This window comes from Pan troglodytes, chromosome 11 (assembly GCF_028858775.2).
Source record: "Pan troglodytes isolate AG18354 chromosome 11, NHGRI_mPanTro3-v2.0_pri, whole genome shotgun sequence".
Taxonomy (NCBI): Eukaryota; Metazoa; Chordata; class Mammalia; order Primates; family Hominidae; genus Pan; species Pan troglodytes.
This window is the reverse complement of record NC_072409.2, coordinates 41015161-41034108: the sequence shown is the minus strand read 5'-3', so window position 1 is coordinate 41034108 and position 18948 is coordinate 41015161. Positions and strand designations below refer to the sequence as shown.

General features: G+C 38.1%; 1 protein-coding gene across 2 annotated transcripts in view; it reads left to right on the top strand.

Annotated features, from left to right (window-relative positions):
* The window catches only part of TDRD7 (tudor domain containing 7), an 84004-nt gene extending 65375 nt beyond the window's left edge, over positions 1-18629 (top strand). For both annotated transcript variants that reach the window (XM_520135.7, XM_003312194.5), the window contains 5 exons: positions 960-1094; positions 3342-3452; positions 5365-5867; positions 9675-9835; positions 18167-18629. In XM_520135.7, coding sequence (XP_520135.1) covers positions 960-1094; positions 3342-3452; positions 5365-5867; positions 9675-9835; positions 18167-18387 — 1131 coding nt within the window. In that variant the 3' untranslated portion in view covers positions 18388-18629. The remainder of the gene's footprint in view (positions 1-959; positions 1095-3341; positions 3453-5364; positions 5868-9674; positions 9836-18166) is intronic.
* Positions 18630-18948: the final 319 nt, after the last annotated feature.

Sequence of the window (18948 nt, the reverse complement as noted above, 5' to 3'; positions counted from 1 at the left end):
TAAATTTAGGTTATGTATTTTTGGCAAAAAGAAGCCTTCTTAGTGTATGTCCAAATATTTTAGATAAATATCTAGTATTATTTTTGTTATTATCAAATTGTATATTGTCTACCTTCAAGGTAGACAAAAGGTTTGAGTACTCATTCTCTTAGTGATGTATGGAAAGTCAGAGAAGGAAAAATAATTAGTGAAAAGCAGATCCTATGTTTAATCATGTATTTATTCTTGATAGTTATACAAATAATTGCAAAGGTAATTATTGTTTTGACCCCAAAACAATAGTTTTTCCCTTATATTTTAATATTTTGGAGAACCGACTGTATCTTATAATCAGCAATATATAATAATGTATCAAATCATTTTATAATAAATCACGTCCTAGAATTGGAGAAATAATAAATATTACTATACTTATTTTACTGTTTATTGTCAGTTTGCTGATTATTACTGATTAACTAGATGTTGAAAGCAATTCTACTCTAAAACAATGTTTAGTAGGCTGGGCGCGGTGGCTCACACCTGTAATCGCAGCACTTGGGAGGCCAAGGTGGGTGGATCTTTTGAGGTCAGGAGTTTGAGACCAGCCTGGCCAACATGGTGAAACCCCATCTCTACTAAAAAATACAAAAAAATTAGCTGGTTGTGGTGGTGGGCACCTGTAATCCCAGCTATTTGGGAGGCTGAGGCAGGAGAATCACTTGAACCTGGGAGGCGGAGGTTGCAGCGAGCTGAGATTGCACCACTGCACTCCAGCCTGGGTGACAGATCAAGACTCTGTCTCAAAATAATAATAATAATAATATTTAGTAAATAAATACATTTTAAATTCAGGGAAAATTTTAACACTGATAGTCTGTTCCTTTTAATATGCATTCAGGATTGTACAAAATGTAATTGCACAGAAGCATTTTGGTCTTTTGAATATGCTAATAAATGAGCCAACACTTATCTCATTTCAGATCACAAATGTTCACAGCAGCCGGGCTCTTGATGTTCAGTTCCTGGACTCTGGCACTGTGACATCTGTAAAAGTGTCAGAGCTCAGGGAAATTCCACCTCGGTTTCTACAAGAAATGATTGCAATACCACCTCAGGTACTATGTTACCAGCCTGGGAGATTTGCTGGAACAGATTTGGATGTGTTCATAATCTTATTGTAAGATGCCTTCTCAGTTTTGATCTCATTAATTTTTAAGAAAATTGGAAATTGTCCAAATGTGGTTGTCTGCTGGTTTTCAGAAGTAAAACATTGCTGACTTAGACAAGAAGACCAGTCATATTTACATACTGTTGTTTGAGAAATGTTTGTTTTCAAGAGCATCCAGTCATTAAGCTGTGTTGTCCAGTTACAGGTTCCATTTTGATAATTAGATGCCAGTACTGACTTATGTACAGTTCCAGAATATTGTGTATAAATGTTTATTTTTAGAGTTTTTAGTTTATTTAGGTAACCATTTTCTTTGGAAATCTGTTTAGACATAATCATTTCTCGGTGACTTCCCCACCATACATTTTAATTAAAAGATGAACTTCAGCTGGTCCTTTCTTTATTCATGAATGTTCAGATGATAAGGATTTTGAATATTTTGAATTGTTTAGAACTACTCACTACCTTTAGGAGAAATAGAGGATTTTGTGCAGAAATTAATATCTTTTAAAAAATAAAACAATGCGGTATTCTACAACTTCAAGATGCCCATTTACTAATATTTTCAAGAAGACATCTTCTGCCATCAAACTCAGTAAATAAAACATTGTCCGTAATTAGCATGGCTTTTGACATGTCTCTCCCTCCCATCACCATTGCTTTTTCTAGCCGTGACTATTACAGAGAAGCTTTTTTCAAAATCATTTTTACTGTCCATTGTTCAGCCATAATTCTGGAAATTGATGGGCCTTTAAGTGCTACTCTGACTTAATAATACCTCTTGTTGGAACAGCCATGCAGGGCCAGGCTTACCTAGAAAAGATCCCCTGGGCTGGAGGGCAGTTGGGAATCTGTCCCACCGCTGTGATTGTCTGAAAGTCCACAACAGTACCACCTGTATGCTACGGCATTAACAATCACTAAACTTTTTTTTTTCATAATCTTGTGTAGGTTTATTATTTGACAAATGGGAAGACTGTTGGTTGGGAGTACTTTAAAAGCCAGCTAGCCCAAGCCTCTGGCTCACAACATCTCTCCAAGAGTCTAAATCAGAGTACCAAACTGATGGACTGTAAGCCAAAGCCAACCCTTAAATACTGAGTTTTGGCTCTTGGCTCTTACAGTATTTTAAAAATGTGAATTGGTTGCCAGGATTTTAAAATTAGGAAATTTCACACAAAAATTCCTACTTCTAGCTTCTCTCTTGACAAATTGGAAAATCTGACTGCTGAGCACTCTTCTTGTGGGGAAGTGCTCCTTAGGAGTTTGGGGCCTTCTCCTCTGCTGGCCCATCGGGTCTGCCCCACTCCCTCGTTGCCTGCCCAGCCCCTGCAGATATTCAAGTGTGCTGTCTGCTCTAAGTGACCTCCTCTCCAACAAGAAAGGTACCACATCCAGCCAGCAGAGCGAGGAAAGGCTTAAAGCTCCTGAGGGAGGAAGGCAGGAAGACAGGAAGGGCTCAGAGAGGAAAAGGAATCCTGGAACTGGGTTTCATCCCCTTCACAAAATTGTTTCCATTGATTCGAGGGTTTGCTTGAAGCTGAAGGAAATCCCTGAGTTCACTTTTTAGCCTCTGTTGTAGCCATTCTACAGATGCTTGTATAGTGGTGGTAGGAGCTAAAAAGCACTGGGGAAAATGAAGCTTTTAGGGACCTGTGGATTTCAGTTTTTCTCACCCTCCTTAGTTCTCATTACAGCCTTGTTCAAAAAGCAAACAAATGTGCCTGGTACCCACGAGGTACTCAGGAAATGCTGAATGAAGCAACAGGAGTCAGATTTCCTCCAAATGACAATTGATTTTTTTTTTTTAAGTTGAGCTAGAGGGTAGACCTTGATAAAAGTCCCAACCCTGTCTTTGCAACTTTGGTACCTTATACAGTCTTTCTGAGTCCGTTTCCCCATCTGTGAAATGGGGCTGCAACACCTGTCATGCAGAAGTATTGTACGGTGGGAAGTATATGGAGTGCTGGGGGTAAGCCCTGGCTCATAAAGGAGTAAAGACAATAGTAGTTATATAAATAGAGTTAGGAACATAGCAGATGCTCAAACCAGGAACTGTGATTGTCGTTATTAGCTGTTGTTGCTTGCTGTCTATCTTGGTACCATTTGATTTGTAGGAAAATAATATTAACATTACTCATAACTAGGTATTTTAACATGGTGTGTTCACTTTTCCATCATATTTTCTTTTCAGGCCATCAAGTGCTGTTTAGCAGATCTTCCACAATCTATTGGCATGTGGACACCAGATGCAGTGCTGTGGTTAAGAGATTCTGTTTTGAATTGCTCGGACTGTAGCATTAAGGTTAGTTATCTTGTTGGGCCTGATACATTTAGAAAGGGAGCTGGCAGCTGTCAGGGCTCATTTAGTTTTTGTGAAGGAATTTTATCTCACTGTAAAATGGATGCTTCCACATCCAACACATTTTTTATATTCAGGAAATTGGCTACATGTGTAGCTGTAAGATATTTTATGGTTTAATTCTTATTTAAGAAGTTATCCTGTCTCTCCAGTATTATTTTTAAATCCTTCTTATAATTTTTCCCATTATTAATGTAGAAGAGATGGTTCTCCACTTCTGTTTTGCTTCATGATAAGGGATTAAGTCCCCAACAGAGGGACCACAGATCTCTTGATAAATGTTTCTAAAGATCATTTAAATAAGTCCTCTATTTCTTTTTTATTCACAAAGTAGAATAGATTATAAACAAATCATTTGTTTATAATTGTGGTTCTTAGCCTCTTTTTCCTAAAGTTTATTTAATCTGCTGTACTTATTTCACTAGCTCTTGTTTGTTTTTCTGTACTTTTGCATCTTTAAATCAAAAACATTGCTCATATATCCAAGAATACAAATTTAAGAAGATAGTTTTTCTCTGTTAACTGATGGAAATTGTATGACTGTTTTATATAAACATTTAAAATGAAATGTCCTTGAAAAATATCTTCATGAAGACCTCTAAATTATTCTAGCTAGCAGTGATTTTTCTGTCTTTGTATTCCTCTGGGGTTTATAGTGTACAATTACATGCTTAATTATATACTATTCCATATTCTTCAGTTGTCAGATGATAATACTGTTTTCTCAGCTACTCTTTAAGCTCCTAAAGCCAGAATATTGGATGGTTACTCAGTAAAAGTACTTTTTGTTAATTTTTAAAACTGTACTTCTGTATTATAAATTTCAAAATGAATTCGCAGTCAGTATTTAATTAGTACTTCGGAGGATGAATGTAATAGAGGCATCTTGTTGGGAAAAAAAAGAAATTTTAAGTAAATCACTGTAGATGGGTTGCCTTGCTGTTATCTCCCTCTCCGCAGACCTGTGTTCCTGCCTTTCATTTCTAGCCCTATTTGGTAAAAGATAAATGTGGCTGGAAGTATCTTATTTTTATCATTCCTAAGATAAACCAGAGTTGCTGATGAGAATAGCCAACAGTCACCTAGCTCCTTGGGACACACAGCAGTACAGTCCCAATTATTAATGTATGATATTTCCATACAAACACCCCTCTGGCCGAAAGAGCAAAGATGGTTAGGTAGTCAGAAGGTCTCCTGGACAAAAAGCGTAAAACTAATTTTGATCCGTTCTGTGGAGCTTGCTTCCTCTTTTTCTCCCCAGGTCCCTCTCCTCCCATGTAATTGGAGATGGGGAAAGGGGTGAGGACATATACTAGGACCAGACAAGGAATTTGAAAGAGGGGTGCTTACAGATATGGTGATTGTCAGAGCTTTTTCCTTCCCTTCCCAGTCTTGAGGACACACCAGCCTTAAGCAGAATGCTCATAAATCATTTTGCCATCATTGTGATTGTTTTTTATTATTGATGCTGGGTGATGAGTATATCAGGGTTCATCATACTTATCATTTCTACTTTAAGTGTTTCGAAATGTCATTAATTTAAACTATTTTAATCATGATATATAGAATCCTTTCTGTCAATGATAATGACCTATAGCAAGTTACAAAGTTTTCTCAGACTTTTTAAAGATTAGTAAATTTTTTATTTCCATAAGGCTGCACTGTTTCCTAGACTATTTTGACTTCAGAGCCCATTCATTGCCAAGCTGTGATAATTTATTTTTCCTTAAATAAAATGGATTTTAGCAAGGGTTTTGGCAAAATACTGTGTTTTAATGATTAAGGTTACTATCACTGCCTCTCAAAATTTAATGTGAACTTGTATTTCTTATATCGTTTTTTGTGTTTTCCAAAGGTTACAAAAGTGGATGAAACCAGAGGGATCGCACATGTTTATTTATTTACCCCTAAGAACTTCCCTGATCCTCATCGCAGTATTAATCGCCAGATTACAAATGCAGACTTGTGGAAGCATCAGAAGGATGTGTTTTTGAGTGCCATATCCAGTGGAGCTGGCTCTCCCAACAGCAAAAATGGCAACATGCCCATGTCGGGCAACACTGGAGAGAATTTCAGAAAGAACCTCACAGATGTCATCAAAAAGTCCATGGTGGACCATACGAGCGCTTTCTCCACAGAGGAACTGCCACCTCCTGTCCACTTATCAAAGCCAGGGGAACACATGGATGTGTATGTGCCTGTGGCCTGTCACCCAGGCTACTTCGTCATTCAGCCTTGGCAGGAGATACATAAGTTGGAAGTTCTGATGGAAGAGATGATTCTATATTACAGCGTGTCTGAAGAGCGCCACATAGCAGTGGAGAAAGACCAAGTGTATGCTGCAAAAGTGGAAAATAAGTAGGTCCTTGGACAAAGCATTTTATTCTACTCCTAAGAAAAATGTGTAAAATGATGCCAGAGTCTTAATCTTGGCAGGGGGACTTCGAACTGTACTAATGGGAATTTTGAATGTGAAACAAACAGTAATTTTTCCGATTTTCTAGTATTTAAAATGATGTCACTTATCAAAAAATCTACTGGCCATACTCCTGTTAAAACTCAATTATATAACTAAAATGAATGTTTAAATATTTTTTCTATTTTTCTATTAGAAGAATATTTTTATTCAGAAAATAACCAGATTTTTTCATTTAATGACTTTTTATTTTAAAAATAAAAATATTATGGAAAAATTTTAAAATATAAAAAAAGCATAAGAAATTAAAATCAACCACCCACACATAACACTTGTTAAACTACTTATGTATTTCCTCTAATTTTATATGTGCATATTTATATAGTTGGTATATTATTAGTATGTATAATTTTGTACCTGCTTTTTTCACCTAACATTATGTCATGAACATTTTTCCATGTGATAAAATTTCTTCAGGAACCTTTATAATGGCTATTTTAATCATGATATACAGAATTCCTTTTTCCCAATGAAATCATAATTTACTTACCATTCTATTTTGTTATGTAAGGTTTTCTCTCCTGTATTTTTCACTATTATAAATAATAGTGAATGTAAATCTTTGCATTTCTGATTATTTATTTACGGGATAGATTCCTAGAAGAAAAGTCATTTGTTGGAAGATGGCAAGACTCTTGCTTTATGTTGTCAGCTGCATCCTGGCATCTGTGCCATCTTTCATAAGGAGCAACAATGCTTATTTCACTACTCTTTGGCCTTGGGGCTGTGAGAACATACTTTCTCTTACATTTCTTTAGCGCTTCAGTGTTTTTTCTAATATTTTCACATATGGGTCCACACCCTCCTCCCCAAAGCCCTGCAGGATGTGCTGGTTTCATCCAAGTGAAGCCCAGACACCCCACTGTCCACTCTCCACTCAGGCCATGAAGCCCTGGGAAATGGCACAATGCCCATCCTGTTCCTTTGCCAGCTTGCTTAGGAGAAATGAACAAGCTTATTTATCGATGCTGAACACAAAGAACAGTCACCCCTCCCCAACACACACACACACACACACACACCCCAAAACTCAGTTTAAAAGGTCAAACTGCTTATTTTTTATATGAAATGTTTTAATTCTTTAAGATAGCAAACATAGGCATGTATAAAGTTTTGTCATTTTCATGGGAGAAAAAAACTAATTTTTAACTCTCAGTGAAGCGTATAAAAGCTCTCATTTTGAAAAACATACAATTTGTATGTCATAAGCTTTTCTTCTCTAAAAAACCATTTCTACTGTCGTGTTATTTATAACCACAAGCATAAATAGGTTTAATTCAGTTTGTGTAGGTTTGCTTCAATCAGAGCTCTTTGTAAGATAATTCAATCACAGTTAAAAACCAAACTAATGTTCTGGGGGGCAGATTGATGATTAAAGGTGAGGAGATCCTCCTTGGAGGAAAGGGGTTGGGTAGGAAGGAGAACACATCAACTGGAGAGCTCCAATATGAGCCCTTGCACTCCCCACTCTGCCCTCCATGGCTTTGAACCATTCTGCCCCAGGACTCTTGGACTTTAGTTAATTTGCCCCAGATAATCAAGGGATGTTTTGTATATAAAAACAGATAATCTGATTTTTTTAAAACTTCATGAACTGAATCAGTATAAAATGTTTAGAACTTCTGTCTTTCTTAAGACTCAGGACTATTTACTAAACTTTGTTCCCAACTATGGTAAGTTAAGACTTAGAAATTTTAGATACATATTTTTATTACAGCGGTTTCCAAATCTATCGCAGCATAAGAACAACTTGGAAAACCTATTAAAAATGCAGATTCTTCTTCCTTACCCCAGGCATTCTGAATCAGAATCTCTGCAGGTGGAGCTCCAGAATCTGTTGTTAACAAATTCCAGGTGATGCCAGTACTGAATTTTAGTAATCTAGTCAAAACTGAAGTCTTCCCTTAAGCTATTAGTTTTGAAAGTTGAAAACTAAATAGAAATACAACACATCAGCTTTCTGGGACTCTCTCTTCACTGCCCTATACCACTTATTTATGGACTAAAAACACAGACCACCACCAATTTGCCCTGTACAATTTTAAGATGACGCTGTTGGTGGAAACCAAGTGTTTTTACCTCCTTTTGTGCTTACACAAATTAGCAACCTACACCGAAAGTGTTTCCACCTGTGAAAATTTCTCTTCGGTTTGATCTGAAGTTCTTATTTATAGTAGCTTGTCTTCATTTTAATAATAATGATGATAACTATCATTTGCCAAGTGCCTATTATTAGCCAAGTAATGTCCCAGGCACTTTCCATGTATTATTTCTGTAAGTGAATTTACATTAAATATTAAACATGAGATGATTGAGGCTCAGAGCTTAAATGAAGAGCCCAGGTGGGACTCTAATTCAGGTCTATTTGGCCCCCAAAACTCATGTACATACTATGTATCCTTTCTGTGTCCCAATTGTCTCTGGGACTCATGGAGTATTGCTTGCTGTACTTTGAGCCTGTCTGAAAGTTTCTGGAGTTCCCTCAGAAGCCCCCAGTTACAGTGTTGAAAGCTGACCTTTTTGTTTCGGGGTTTCTCTGTAGTTCATCCTATAGCAGCTGCATGGGTTTCCTATACTAGGTGTATATGGGCTGGAGAAACAGTCCATTCCAGCCAGCCCCAGTCCAGCAGTGTATTGTGGTACAGGGCTTGCTGTTCTGGTGGGCTTCTGGCTTCTGGCTGGCAAACCTGTTCCAGAGAATGACTGACCATGCCACCTGAACTAGAGGCCAATTTCCACCATTTAGCAGCAGAGACCACCTCCATAGACACTTTCTTTCAGCTGTTAGGAACAATCTTCCTTTCCTTCATGCAGTAATACTTTTTAATCATGTATTTGAGACTATAGGACTTTAAAGTGATCTTTCATATATTAACCTTGAAGTCTGGGTTTTTCTCTTTTTAATGATGTTGATGTAGCTTCAGTAGGGGTAAGTAGATTCCTGTGGATTTCCTTCTGGTGCCTTGAGCTCCAGATCTGAAGCCATACTCCACTTCCCTCATACTCCTCTACCTTTTCCAGGTTCTTTATTTTAGGTGGTGGGTTGAATCTTGTGTTTTGTTCTTTTTTTAATGTCCTTGTCATAATTAAAATTGCAAACTTTTTTTGTCCAAAACTGATTTGATCTGTCCCCAGCGTGCCTTCCTAGTCTGACTTCTCTTCCATTCTTCCACGCATTCCTGGAAGGTTTGCTCTGCTCCAAAACACTATGCCCTCTCCAGTCCTCTGTGCTTTTCTTCTCAAGCATTTCTTCATCCCCAGCTGGTCCTGCTTGCCTCTCTCTTTCCATCGTCCAAGCATGTACCATATCCAAACATGTGGCCATCTTCTGTCCACCCTCCTTCAGTGAAGGGATCCCCTGGCTTTGTCCTGGTCATGCTCCATGGCGTTTGTTTCTTCTAATTAATGATGGTTGACAGTTTATATGTCTCTTTCCTTCACTAACTCCAGGGGCTTATAAAAGTCTCTTGAATGAGCAAATTCTATCAAATAAGACAGTGGCAAAGCAGAGAATAGTAAGCTTTGGAAAAAGGAGCAGGAAATGCTTTTAAAACTTTTTTGAAAATACAGTTTTAAATTTTGATAAACATAATTTGCATTAATTTTTCTATCATAAAATATTTCTTGCCCTTAAAGCAGGTACTGAGTTTATGTGTTTTCTCTTCCTTTTTAATTTAATGTACATCTAGGTGGCACAGGGTGCTTTTAAAAGGAATCCTGACCAATGGACTGGTATCTGTGTATGAGCTGGATTATGGCAAACACGAATTAGTCAACATAAGAAAAGTACAGCCCCTAGTGGACATGTTCCGAAAGCTGCCCTTCCAAGCAGTCACAGCTCAACTTGCAGGTAATTTCTGTGGAATCTGAACTCATGCTACAACAATGCAATATTGTCATTTTATCCTGGGTACTTAGCAAGTACTGAATCATTGGCCTCTTGAGTTTAGGTATGTTGGGTTTTTGTTTTTTTGTGCTAATAATATTGCAACCATAATGGAAATAATTTTAATGATCTCTTACAGTCGTGCTCTATCATTATATCTGCTGTTTCTCTTTTCTCTACTCCTTCTGTCTCTGGTTTCAAGCATGAGTATATTTCTAAAGCTGTGATCTTAGTACAGATATAATACTGCATTCTGCTTTTCTTCATCTAGTATTGTTTTCTAATGACTTTCTGGGTGGTTTTATGGTTTTCCTATTTGTTTTTAATGGGTGCAAAAATTCTATCTAATCAATACTTCCCTATTGATGAACATTTTTATTGTAATATCAAGAAAAACCCTGCATCTTTACACTAGCTAAAACGAACCAAAAAACAATGGAAACAACCTATTATAATAACCAGTAGGAGGATCATACTTTATTATTATCGCATAAATTATAATACATCTACATAATAGAGTATTATGCAATCTTAAAACATTCCTGGGTCATGGAATATATGACCATTTTCATGACCAAGTGAGTTTCCAGTTTGCAGCACAACTAACAGCATACAAGGGAGCAATTTCACCACATTCACATCAGCCTCTTGATTGTCATTAAAATGTGAGGAACCAATTTAACAGGCATACAATGACACTTCCTTGTAATGTGGTCTAATGAGACTTCCCTTTTATCTTTTGTGAAAGCAATACAACTGTTGGTGGCTCCCCTGTGAGCACCCTACCATTATGTAGCATGAACAGCTGGATGAAGCTCAACCCAGAGGCCTTGTAGCGTTAGCAGAGGTTTTTGAGGCCCAAAGAGTTGAGGGGTGCCTCCCTGATCACTTTGCTGCTGCTCACAGTCCTCAGCACCTTGCCCCATATGTGGAACACAGTGACAGAAGTGATGTGATGTCAGCAATGAAAGAAATTGTGTATATAGGTTCTTCTTTTACTTATTGATCAGCTTTTATTGGAAGCCTGTGTATTGCCTTATTTTGAAATATTGCCAGCTTCTCTGTGTCTTCCTACTAGAATTCAAAGGCAAATCCTATGGTAATTGGATATAAAGCAAAAATAACACTTTCATGTAGCATGGCCACCAGTTAGTCTGGTTTAGATTCAAACCTTCTTCTTCAGATTTAATGGGTTTTTTTTTTTTTTTTCGTTTTCACTTTCTAATGCTCAGGTTTTCCTAACAACACATTTTGTTAAATGTGACAGTTATACTCCCCAAAGAAGGCTTCTCTGTGAAGAATGAGTGCATGGTACCATCATCCCCATCACCAGCATTGTGGCTAAGAGTTATTGGTACTTATGGTGTGCTAGGCGCTCTACCAGTCACTTTAGAGCTTTCTTCCTGTTTAATATATGCATTCGGTGCTACAAGTTTCCCTCTAAGTACAGCTTTGGCTGCATCCCACAAGTTTTGATGTGCTATATTTTCATTCAGCTGAAAATACTTTTTCATTTCTCTTGAAATGTATCCTTTGACCCATGTGTTATTTAGAACTGTGCTTAATCTCTTTAAGTATTTGGGGATTTTCCAGCTATCTTTCTGTTACTGATTTCTAATTTAATTCCATTGTGGTCTGAGGGAAAACATTGTATTATTTTTAAATTGTTAATGTGTGTTTTATTTCCCAAAATGTGGTTCGTCTTGATGAATGTTCCATGTGAGCTTGAGAAGAATGTATAATCTGCTGTTTTGAGATGAAGTATTCTATAGATGTTAATTACATCCAGTTGACTTATGATGCTGTTGAGTTCAATTATGTCCTTACTTATTTTTATGCCTTCTGGATCTGTCCATTTCTGATAAAGGGGTTTTAAAATCTCTACCTATCAGAGTGGATTTTTTTCATTTCTCCTTGCAGATCTATCCATTTTTGCCTCATGTATTTTGATGATCTGTTATTAGATGCATGTACATTAAGGATTAGTATGTCGTCTTGGAGAATTGACCCCTCTACCATTATGTAATGCCCCTCTTTATCCCTGATAACTTTCCTTGCACTGAAGTCTGCTTTGCCTGAAATGAATATACCTACTCCTGCTTTCTTTCAATTAGTGTTAACGTGGTATATCTTTCTCCATCCCTTTACTTTTACTCTATATGTGTCTTTATATTTAAAGTGGTCTTGTAGATAATATGTGGTTGAGTCTTTTTTTTTTTATTTACTCTGACAATCTCTGTCTTTTAATTGGTGTATTTAGACTATTGACATTGAAAGTGATTATTAATACAGTTGGATTAACATCTACCATATTTGTTACTGTTTTCTATTTGTTTTCCTTGTTCTTTGCTCTTATTTTTGCCATTACTCTTTTTCTGCTTTTTGTGATTTTAATTGAGCATTTTAAGTAATGCCACTTTCTCTCCTTTCTTAGGATTCAATTATACCTCTATTTTTTCCTTTTCTTAGTGGGTGCTCTAGAGTTTGCTATATACGGTTAGAACTAATCCATGTCTACTTTCATGTGACATTGCACTGTTTCATAGACAGTGCAAGTACTGTATAATAACAAAATAATGTTAATTCCTTCCTCCAGGCTCCTGTATCATTGCAGTCATTTACTTCACTTACATATAAGCACATACACGCACACGTGCACACGTGCACACACACACACGCATACAGAATCAAATACATTGTTGCTATTATTTTGAACAAACCCTATCTAATAGATGAATTAAGAAAAAGAAATATAAAAGTTTTACTTTACCTTCACTTATTCATTCTCTGATTTTCTTTATGTCGATATTAATTTCTGACCTATATTATTTTCCTTCTCTGAAGAACTTCTTTAATATTTCTTCCAAGGCAGGTGTGCTGGCAACAAATTCTCCCAATTTTTGTTTGTCTGAGAGTCTGTATTTCTCCTTTACTTTTGAAGGATAATTTCATAAGGTACAGAACTTTAGCTGGTGGGTTTTTTCCTTTCAACCCTCTAGTCTCTTCTTGCTGCATGATTTCTGAAAAGTCAGATGCTTCTCTGAGAAGTCAGAACAAAGATTCTTATCTTTGTTCTTCTATGGATAAGGTGGTTTTTTTCTTCTGGTCTCTTTCAAGACTTTTGTTCATCTTTGATTTTCTAAAGTTTGAATGTGATATGCCTAGATATATTTTGGTGGCGGGGGCATTTATCTTGCTTGGTGTTCTCTGAGCTTCCTAGATCAATGATTTAGTGTGTGACATTAATTTGGAGAAATTCTCAGTCATTATTGTTTCAAATGTTTCCGTTCCTTTCTCTCCTTCTAGAATTCTTATTATGCATTTGTTAAACCTTTGATAGATCTTGGATTTTTGTTCTGTTTTTTTTTTTTCAGTACTTTTACTCTTTGCTTTTCAGTTTTGAAAGTTTCTGTTGTCATATCCTTGAACTCAGAGATCTTCCCTCAGCCAAGTCTAATCTATTAAGAAGCCCAAGACATTCTTATTTTCTTTTATAGTGTTTCTGACCTCTGACCTCTAGCATTTCTTTTCTTTTCTTTTCTTTTTTTTTTTTTTTTTGAGACAGAGTCTTGCTCTGTCACCCACACTGGAGTGCAGTGGCACGATCTCAGCTCACTGCAACCTCCGCCTCCCAGGTTCAAGCAATTCTTCTGCCTCAGCCTCCTGAGTAGCTAGGACTACAGGCATGCACCACCACACCTGGCTAATTTTTGTATTTTTAGTAGAGACAGGCTTTTTCACCATGTTGGCCAGACTGGTCTCGAACTCCTGACTTCGTGATCCACCCACTTTGGTGATCCTCCCACCTTGGCCTCCAAAGTGCTGGGATTACAGGTGTGAGCCACGACACCCAGCCCACATTTCTGTTTTATTGTTTCTTAGAATTTCTGTGTTTCTACTTCCATTATCCATCTGTTCTTAAATTTTGTCTGCTTTTCCATTAACACTGGTACCGTATTAATCATAGTTGTTTTAAATTCCTGGTCTGATTATTTCCAGCATTCCTGCCATATTTGACTCTGATTCTGATGCTTGCTCAGTCTCTTCAAACTGTGTTTTTTTCCTTCCATATCACTTGTAGTTCTTTGTTGAAAGGTGGACATGATACATTGGGTAAAAGGAAATCTGGGTAAATAAGGCTTTTGTAATGTAGCAGCAGCAATGTGTGTCTGGGGTGTGAGGGATGTTATGTAGTCCTATGATTAGGTCTCAGTCTTTTGTTGAGCCTGTGCCCCTGGACTGGGAACTTCACCAGTGCTCCTTGGGGTCTTTCCCCCCAGCTTAGGTGGAGCAGGATGGCTAGAGGGGAGTGGAGTTGGGTATTTCCCTTCCCCCAGGAAGGTTAAGCTCTATAAAACCCTGTCAGGTCAGGCTCTAGTAAAATAGTTTCTTCTGAGGACAGAGCTTGTTAAGAAAAACAGAAAGCTCTGGTGTATTTCAAAATGTTCCTTTTCTCCTCCCCCAACTGGAAGCATGAGGAGATTTTTCCCTGATACTCACTGTGAGTACCAGGTAGTGCTTCTGGAGGTAAAACTCTCAAAAGTGTGGGAGGCAGGGCCCTATAACTGGGTTCCCCTGGAGTTTTTAACTCTCAGACTTATTTACCTGTACCCCCAGCAATTTGTCAGTTACAGTTTAGGTTTCCCTCCTCTGGCTTCCAGGCCTCTGCTCATTGGTTTCTGCTCTAGTACGCTTTGACTCTCAGTATCTTCCTGTCTGTCTCTCTGGTTTTGGGGACAGTGAATTGCCCTGTGACCTTCCTTCTCTGATGGACCTGGGAGTAGTTGTTGATTTTCTGTTTGTTCAGCTTTTTGTTTCTTATTAGGAGGCAGTAGCAACTTCTAAGCTCTTTACATGCCAGATCGGTAGGCAGAAGTTCTACCAACTGCTTTACTTCATTGAACTCTCCCCATGCTAGGAGGTTTAGGTACTGTTACTATAACTATTATACACATCAGGGAATAGCAGCTTAGTGAAGTTAAATATCTTGTCCAAGATCCCACACCACAGCCTTAAACTCAGCACTCTGCCTCTTCAGTGTGTGCCTTTCTTCACTGTATACTTCCTTCTCCATGAAGTGTGGTTTTTGAAGTCAAAAGGCTGAGATTCAAGTCATTTAACTTCTAAACCTACCCCATGATTATTTATAAAATTACCAGTAAATTCCTATCCTGTCTATGTAACTGAACTAATATGTGGATCAGATGAAAAAGTGAATATGAAATTGCCTTGTGAACTAAAACTCATAGTCCAAATACATGAAAGTTTCTTTGTACACTTACATCTGAAACAGCATTGCTGTTGGGTCCCATCCATGTCCTCAGTTCCTTTTCTAGGCTCACCTCTGCCAAGCCTTCTTTCTTCCTTTTGACTTGCTCCTAAGTCACAAAATCTTCCTGGCTATCACATTATCCATTTTGAAGGGAGGACCTCCATTTTATAATTAATTGAAAACATATGAACTGGAACTATTAAACTATATGTGGCGGAGAGTATGTCTCTCTTGGGCCATCATAGGCATCCACTAGAGAGAAGCGAGGTAGACTAGAAGTTTCATGGAAGTCACTGGTTGTGACATGGCCATTGGAGTCATCACTTTGGTAGACTTAGTTCACACCTAGCCAAGCCGTTTGACATATTTAGGAATATCTCTAGATGTAAAGGAGCTCTGTGGAATCTAAGTGGAACCCATGGGAATGCCCTGAGTGTTTAAACTGGAATGCTTTAAGGATTCTCCAGGGACCTTGGGATTACCCCTTACCCGCTCACAAATGGGATCACTGGATGCCCACCCTCTCAAGGTTCCCAGTGTATTGGGGGAAATTTCAGCCAGATATCGGGTAAAATTCACCCCCAATATTTCACGTAGGTTCTTTTCTATTTTCCCTAAGTGTCGGCTGGTCTGAGAAATAAAGGGACAGAGTACAAAAGAGAGAAATTTTAAAGCTGGGTGTCCAGGGGAGACATCACATGTCCGCAAGTTCCGTGATGCCCCCTAAGCCGTAAAATCAGCAAGTTTCTATTAGTGATTTTCAAAAGGGGAGGGAGTGTACGAATAGGGTGTGGGTCGCAGAGATCACATGCTTCACAAGGTAATAAGATATCACAAGGCAAATGGAGGCAGGGCGAGATCACAGGACCACAGGACCAGGGCGAAATTAAAATTGCTAATGAAGTTTCAGGCACACATTGTCATTGATAACATCTTATCAGGAGACAGGGTTTGAGAGCAGACAACTGGTCTGACCAAAATTTATTAGGTGGGAATTTCCTCGTCCTAATAAGCCTGGGAGCACTACAGGAGACTGGGGCTTATTTCATCCCTACAGCAGTGACCATAAAAGACGGCCGCACCCAAAGCGGCCATTTCAGAGGCCTACCCTCAGGGACGCATTCTCTTTCTCAGGGATGTTCCTTGCTGAGAAAAAGAATTCAGCGATATTTCTCCCATTTGCTTTTGAAAGAAGAGAAATATGGCTCTGTTCCACCTGGCTTACTGGCAGTCAGAGTTTAAGGTTATCTCTCTTGTTCCCTGCACATTGCTGTTATCCTGTTCTTTTTTCAAGGTGCCCAGATTTCATATTGTTCAAACACACATGCTCTACAAACAATTTGTGCAGTTAACGCAATCATCACAGGGTCCTGAGGTGACATACATCCTCCTCAGCTTACAAAGATGATGGGATTAAGAGATTAAAGTAAAGACAGGCATAGGAAATGACAAGGGTATTGATTGGGGAAGTGATAAGTGTCCATGAAATCTTCACAATTTATGTTCAGAGATTGCAGTAAAGACAGGCGTAAGAAATTATAAAAGTATTAATTTGGGGAACTAATAAATGTCCATGAAATTTTCACAATTTATGTTCTTCTGCCATGGCTTCAGCTGGTCCCTCCATTTGGGGTTCCTGACTTCCCACAACACCAGTGAGCTGTTGCTTCATTACATCTGGCCTTGACCTGGGCATTCTTTGCATCAGTGCACCATGGCCATGCACAAAATTTTCTGAATCCTAGAAGAAAGGGAGCCATACTGTGGAATCATCTTTTACTTTACCAGTGGGTTACCTTTTTTCTTCTTAAATAACATGGCTCAAAGATTGTCAGGGCTGCTGCAGATAAAATGAAATTTCTAGGCTTCTCTTGTGGGAAATAAATAATCAAATAATTTAGCCCATTTGCTATATAGACAGCAAGTCTTCCAAAATTATGTCTGAAATTTCCATATCTTAATTACTTTGGGGCATAATTTACAGTTTATGTAATCCAGTATATGTGGACTTAATTTTAATTGTATTTCTTGAAATATGTATATATATATGTGTATATATATATATATTTTTTGAGACAGGGTCTCACTTTGTCACCCAGGCTGGATGGAGTACAGTGATGCAGTCACGGCTCACTGCAGCCCTGACCTCCCAGGCTCAAGCGATCCTCCTCCCTTAGCCTCCTGAGTAGCTGGGACTATAGGCACAGGCCATTACACCCAGCTAATTTTTGTATTTTTTGTAGAGACAGGGCTGGGCTATGTTGCCCAGGCTGGTCTCGAACTCCTGAGCTCAAGATATCTGCCCGCCTTGGCCTCCCAAAGTGCTGGGATTACAGGTGTGAGCCACTGTGCCCGGCCAATGTATACTTTCTTGTCCCAGTTTTGTTTTAAAATCGAATTTAGAATTCTCTAACTTGATTTCTCATGATCTGATCCAATCAGGTTCTTTTATCATAGGTGAGGCCTGAGAGATCAGCTGATTTGCCCAAGACCACGCCACCCGATAGAGGAAAAGCTGGGAATAGTAACTGAGTCTGTTGACTTTCAATTCAGTGCTTTTCCCACGATGCTGTGTATAATTTTAAATAACTATACTGTAAATGAATCATACAATAATTCTTTTTTCTTTTTTTATGATATTTGGTCCATCAGAAAAAAAAAATTTAATGAAAGAAATGTCATTTAATATGATATTGATATTTTATTCTGTTAGTTTAAATATGCATATACTTTATGGGGGTTGTACAGTAGTCATTATTACCTCATTTTATAATACAATGTTAAGTCTCAAATGAAACTTGTTTTTTAGTTAAAGATTTCCAGAGTGACTCCATTCAGAGTAGAAAAACTATAAGCTGGAGTGTTTTAAGATTGTTCAGTAACCGTTTTTTGGTTCAGGCAAGTCTAAAACCTGGGATGCTTAAGTTACTTTGGAATTGACTAAATAATTTTCCATCATAATGGATCAAAGAAAAGCTCCTTTGACTCCTCACTGCTCCCTCTTCTTCCTCTCTTCCTCCTAGGAGTGAAGTGCAACCAGTGGTCTGAGGAGGCTTCTATGGTGTTTCGAAATCATGTGGAGAAGAAACCTCTGGTGGCACTGGTGCAGACAGTCATTGAAAATGCTAACCCTTGGGACCGGAAAGTAGTGGTCTACTTAGTGGACACATCGTTGCCAGACACCGATACCTGGATTCATGATTTTATGTCAGAGTATCTGATAGAGCTTTCAAAAGTTAATTAATGACTGCCTCTGAAACCTTGACAACTAATTCAGATTTTTTAGCAATAACAAAATGTAGTAGGCTTAAAAAAAATCTTAACTCTGCTACATGGCTCTGACTGCTGTGGGGGATTGAAAAGAATATGCCTATGTTTGATGAAAGATATTTAACAAGTTTTGTTTTAACAGAGTTGACTTTTCAAAGAAAATTGTACTTGAATTATAACTATAATATTAGAATAAAAATGTTTATCAGTATAAAAGCTGACTACCTTGTAATTTCTAGGCTTCATGATCTTAAGATGAAAGCTTCTGTTTCATGTTGTCTTCCTTGCAGAGCTGGGTTCTTCTCCAGTGAAGCTGAGACTATTATGACTTAACTCTACCCTGATGTAGTAGTGTATCAAAGCAAGTGATCACCAAAGCATGTGAGGACTTATCCTGAGTCTTAACACATCAGCATTTCTAGAGGAGCAGCCCAGGCAAACCAACGTGACCCTCAACCCGAATCTTGAGTGGCTTCTCTTCTCATTGCCCACAGAGTCCAGCTAGGACCCAGGCTTTCTACAATCCTCCTACCCA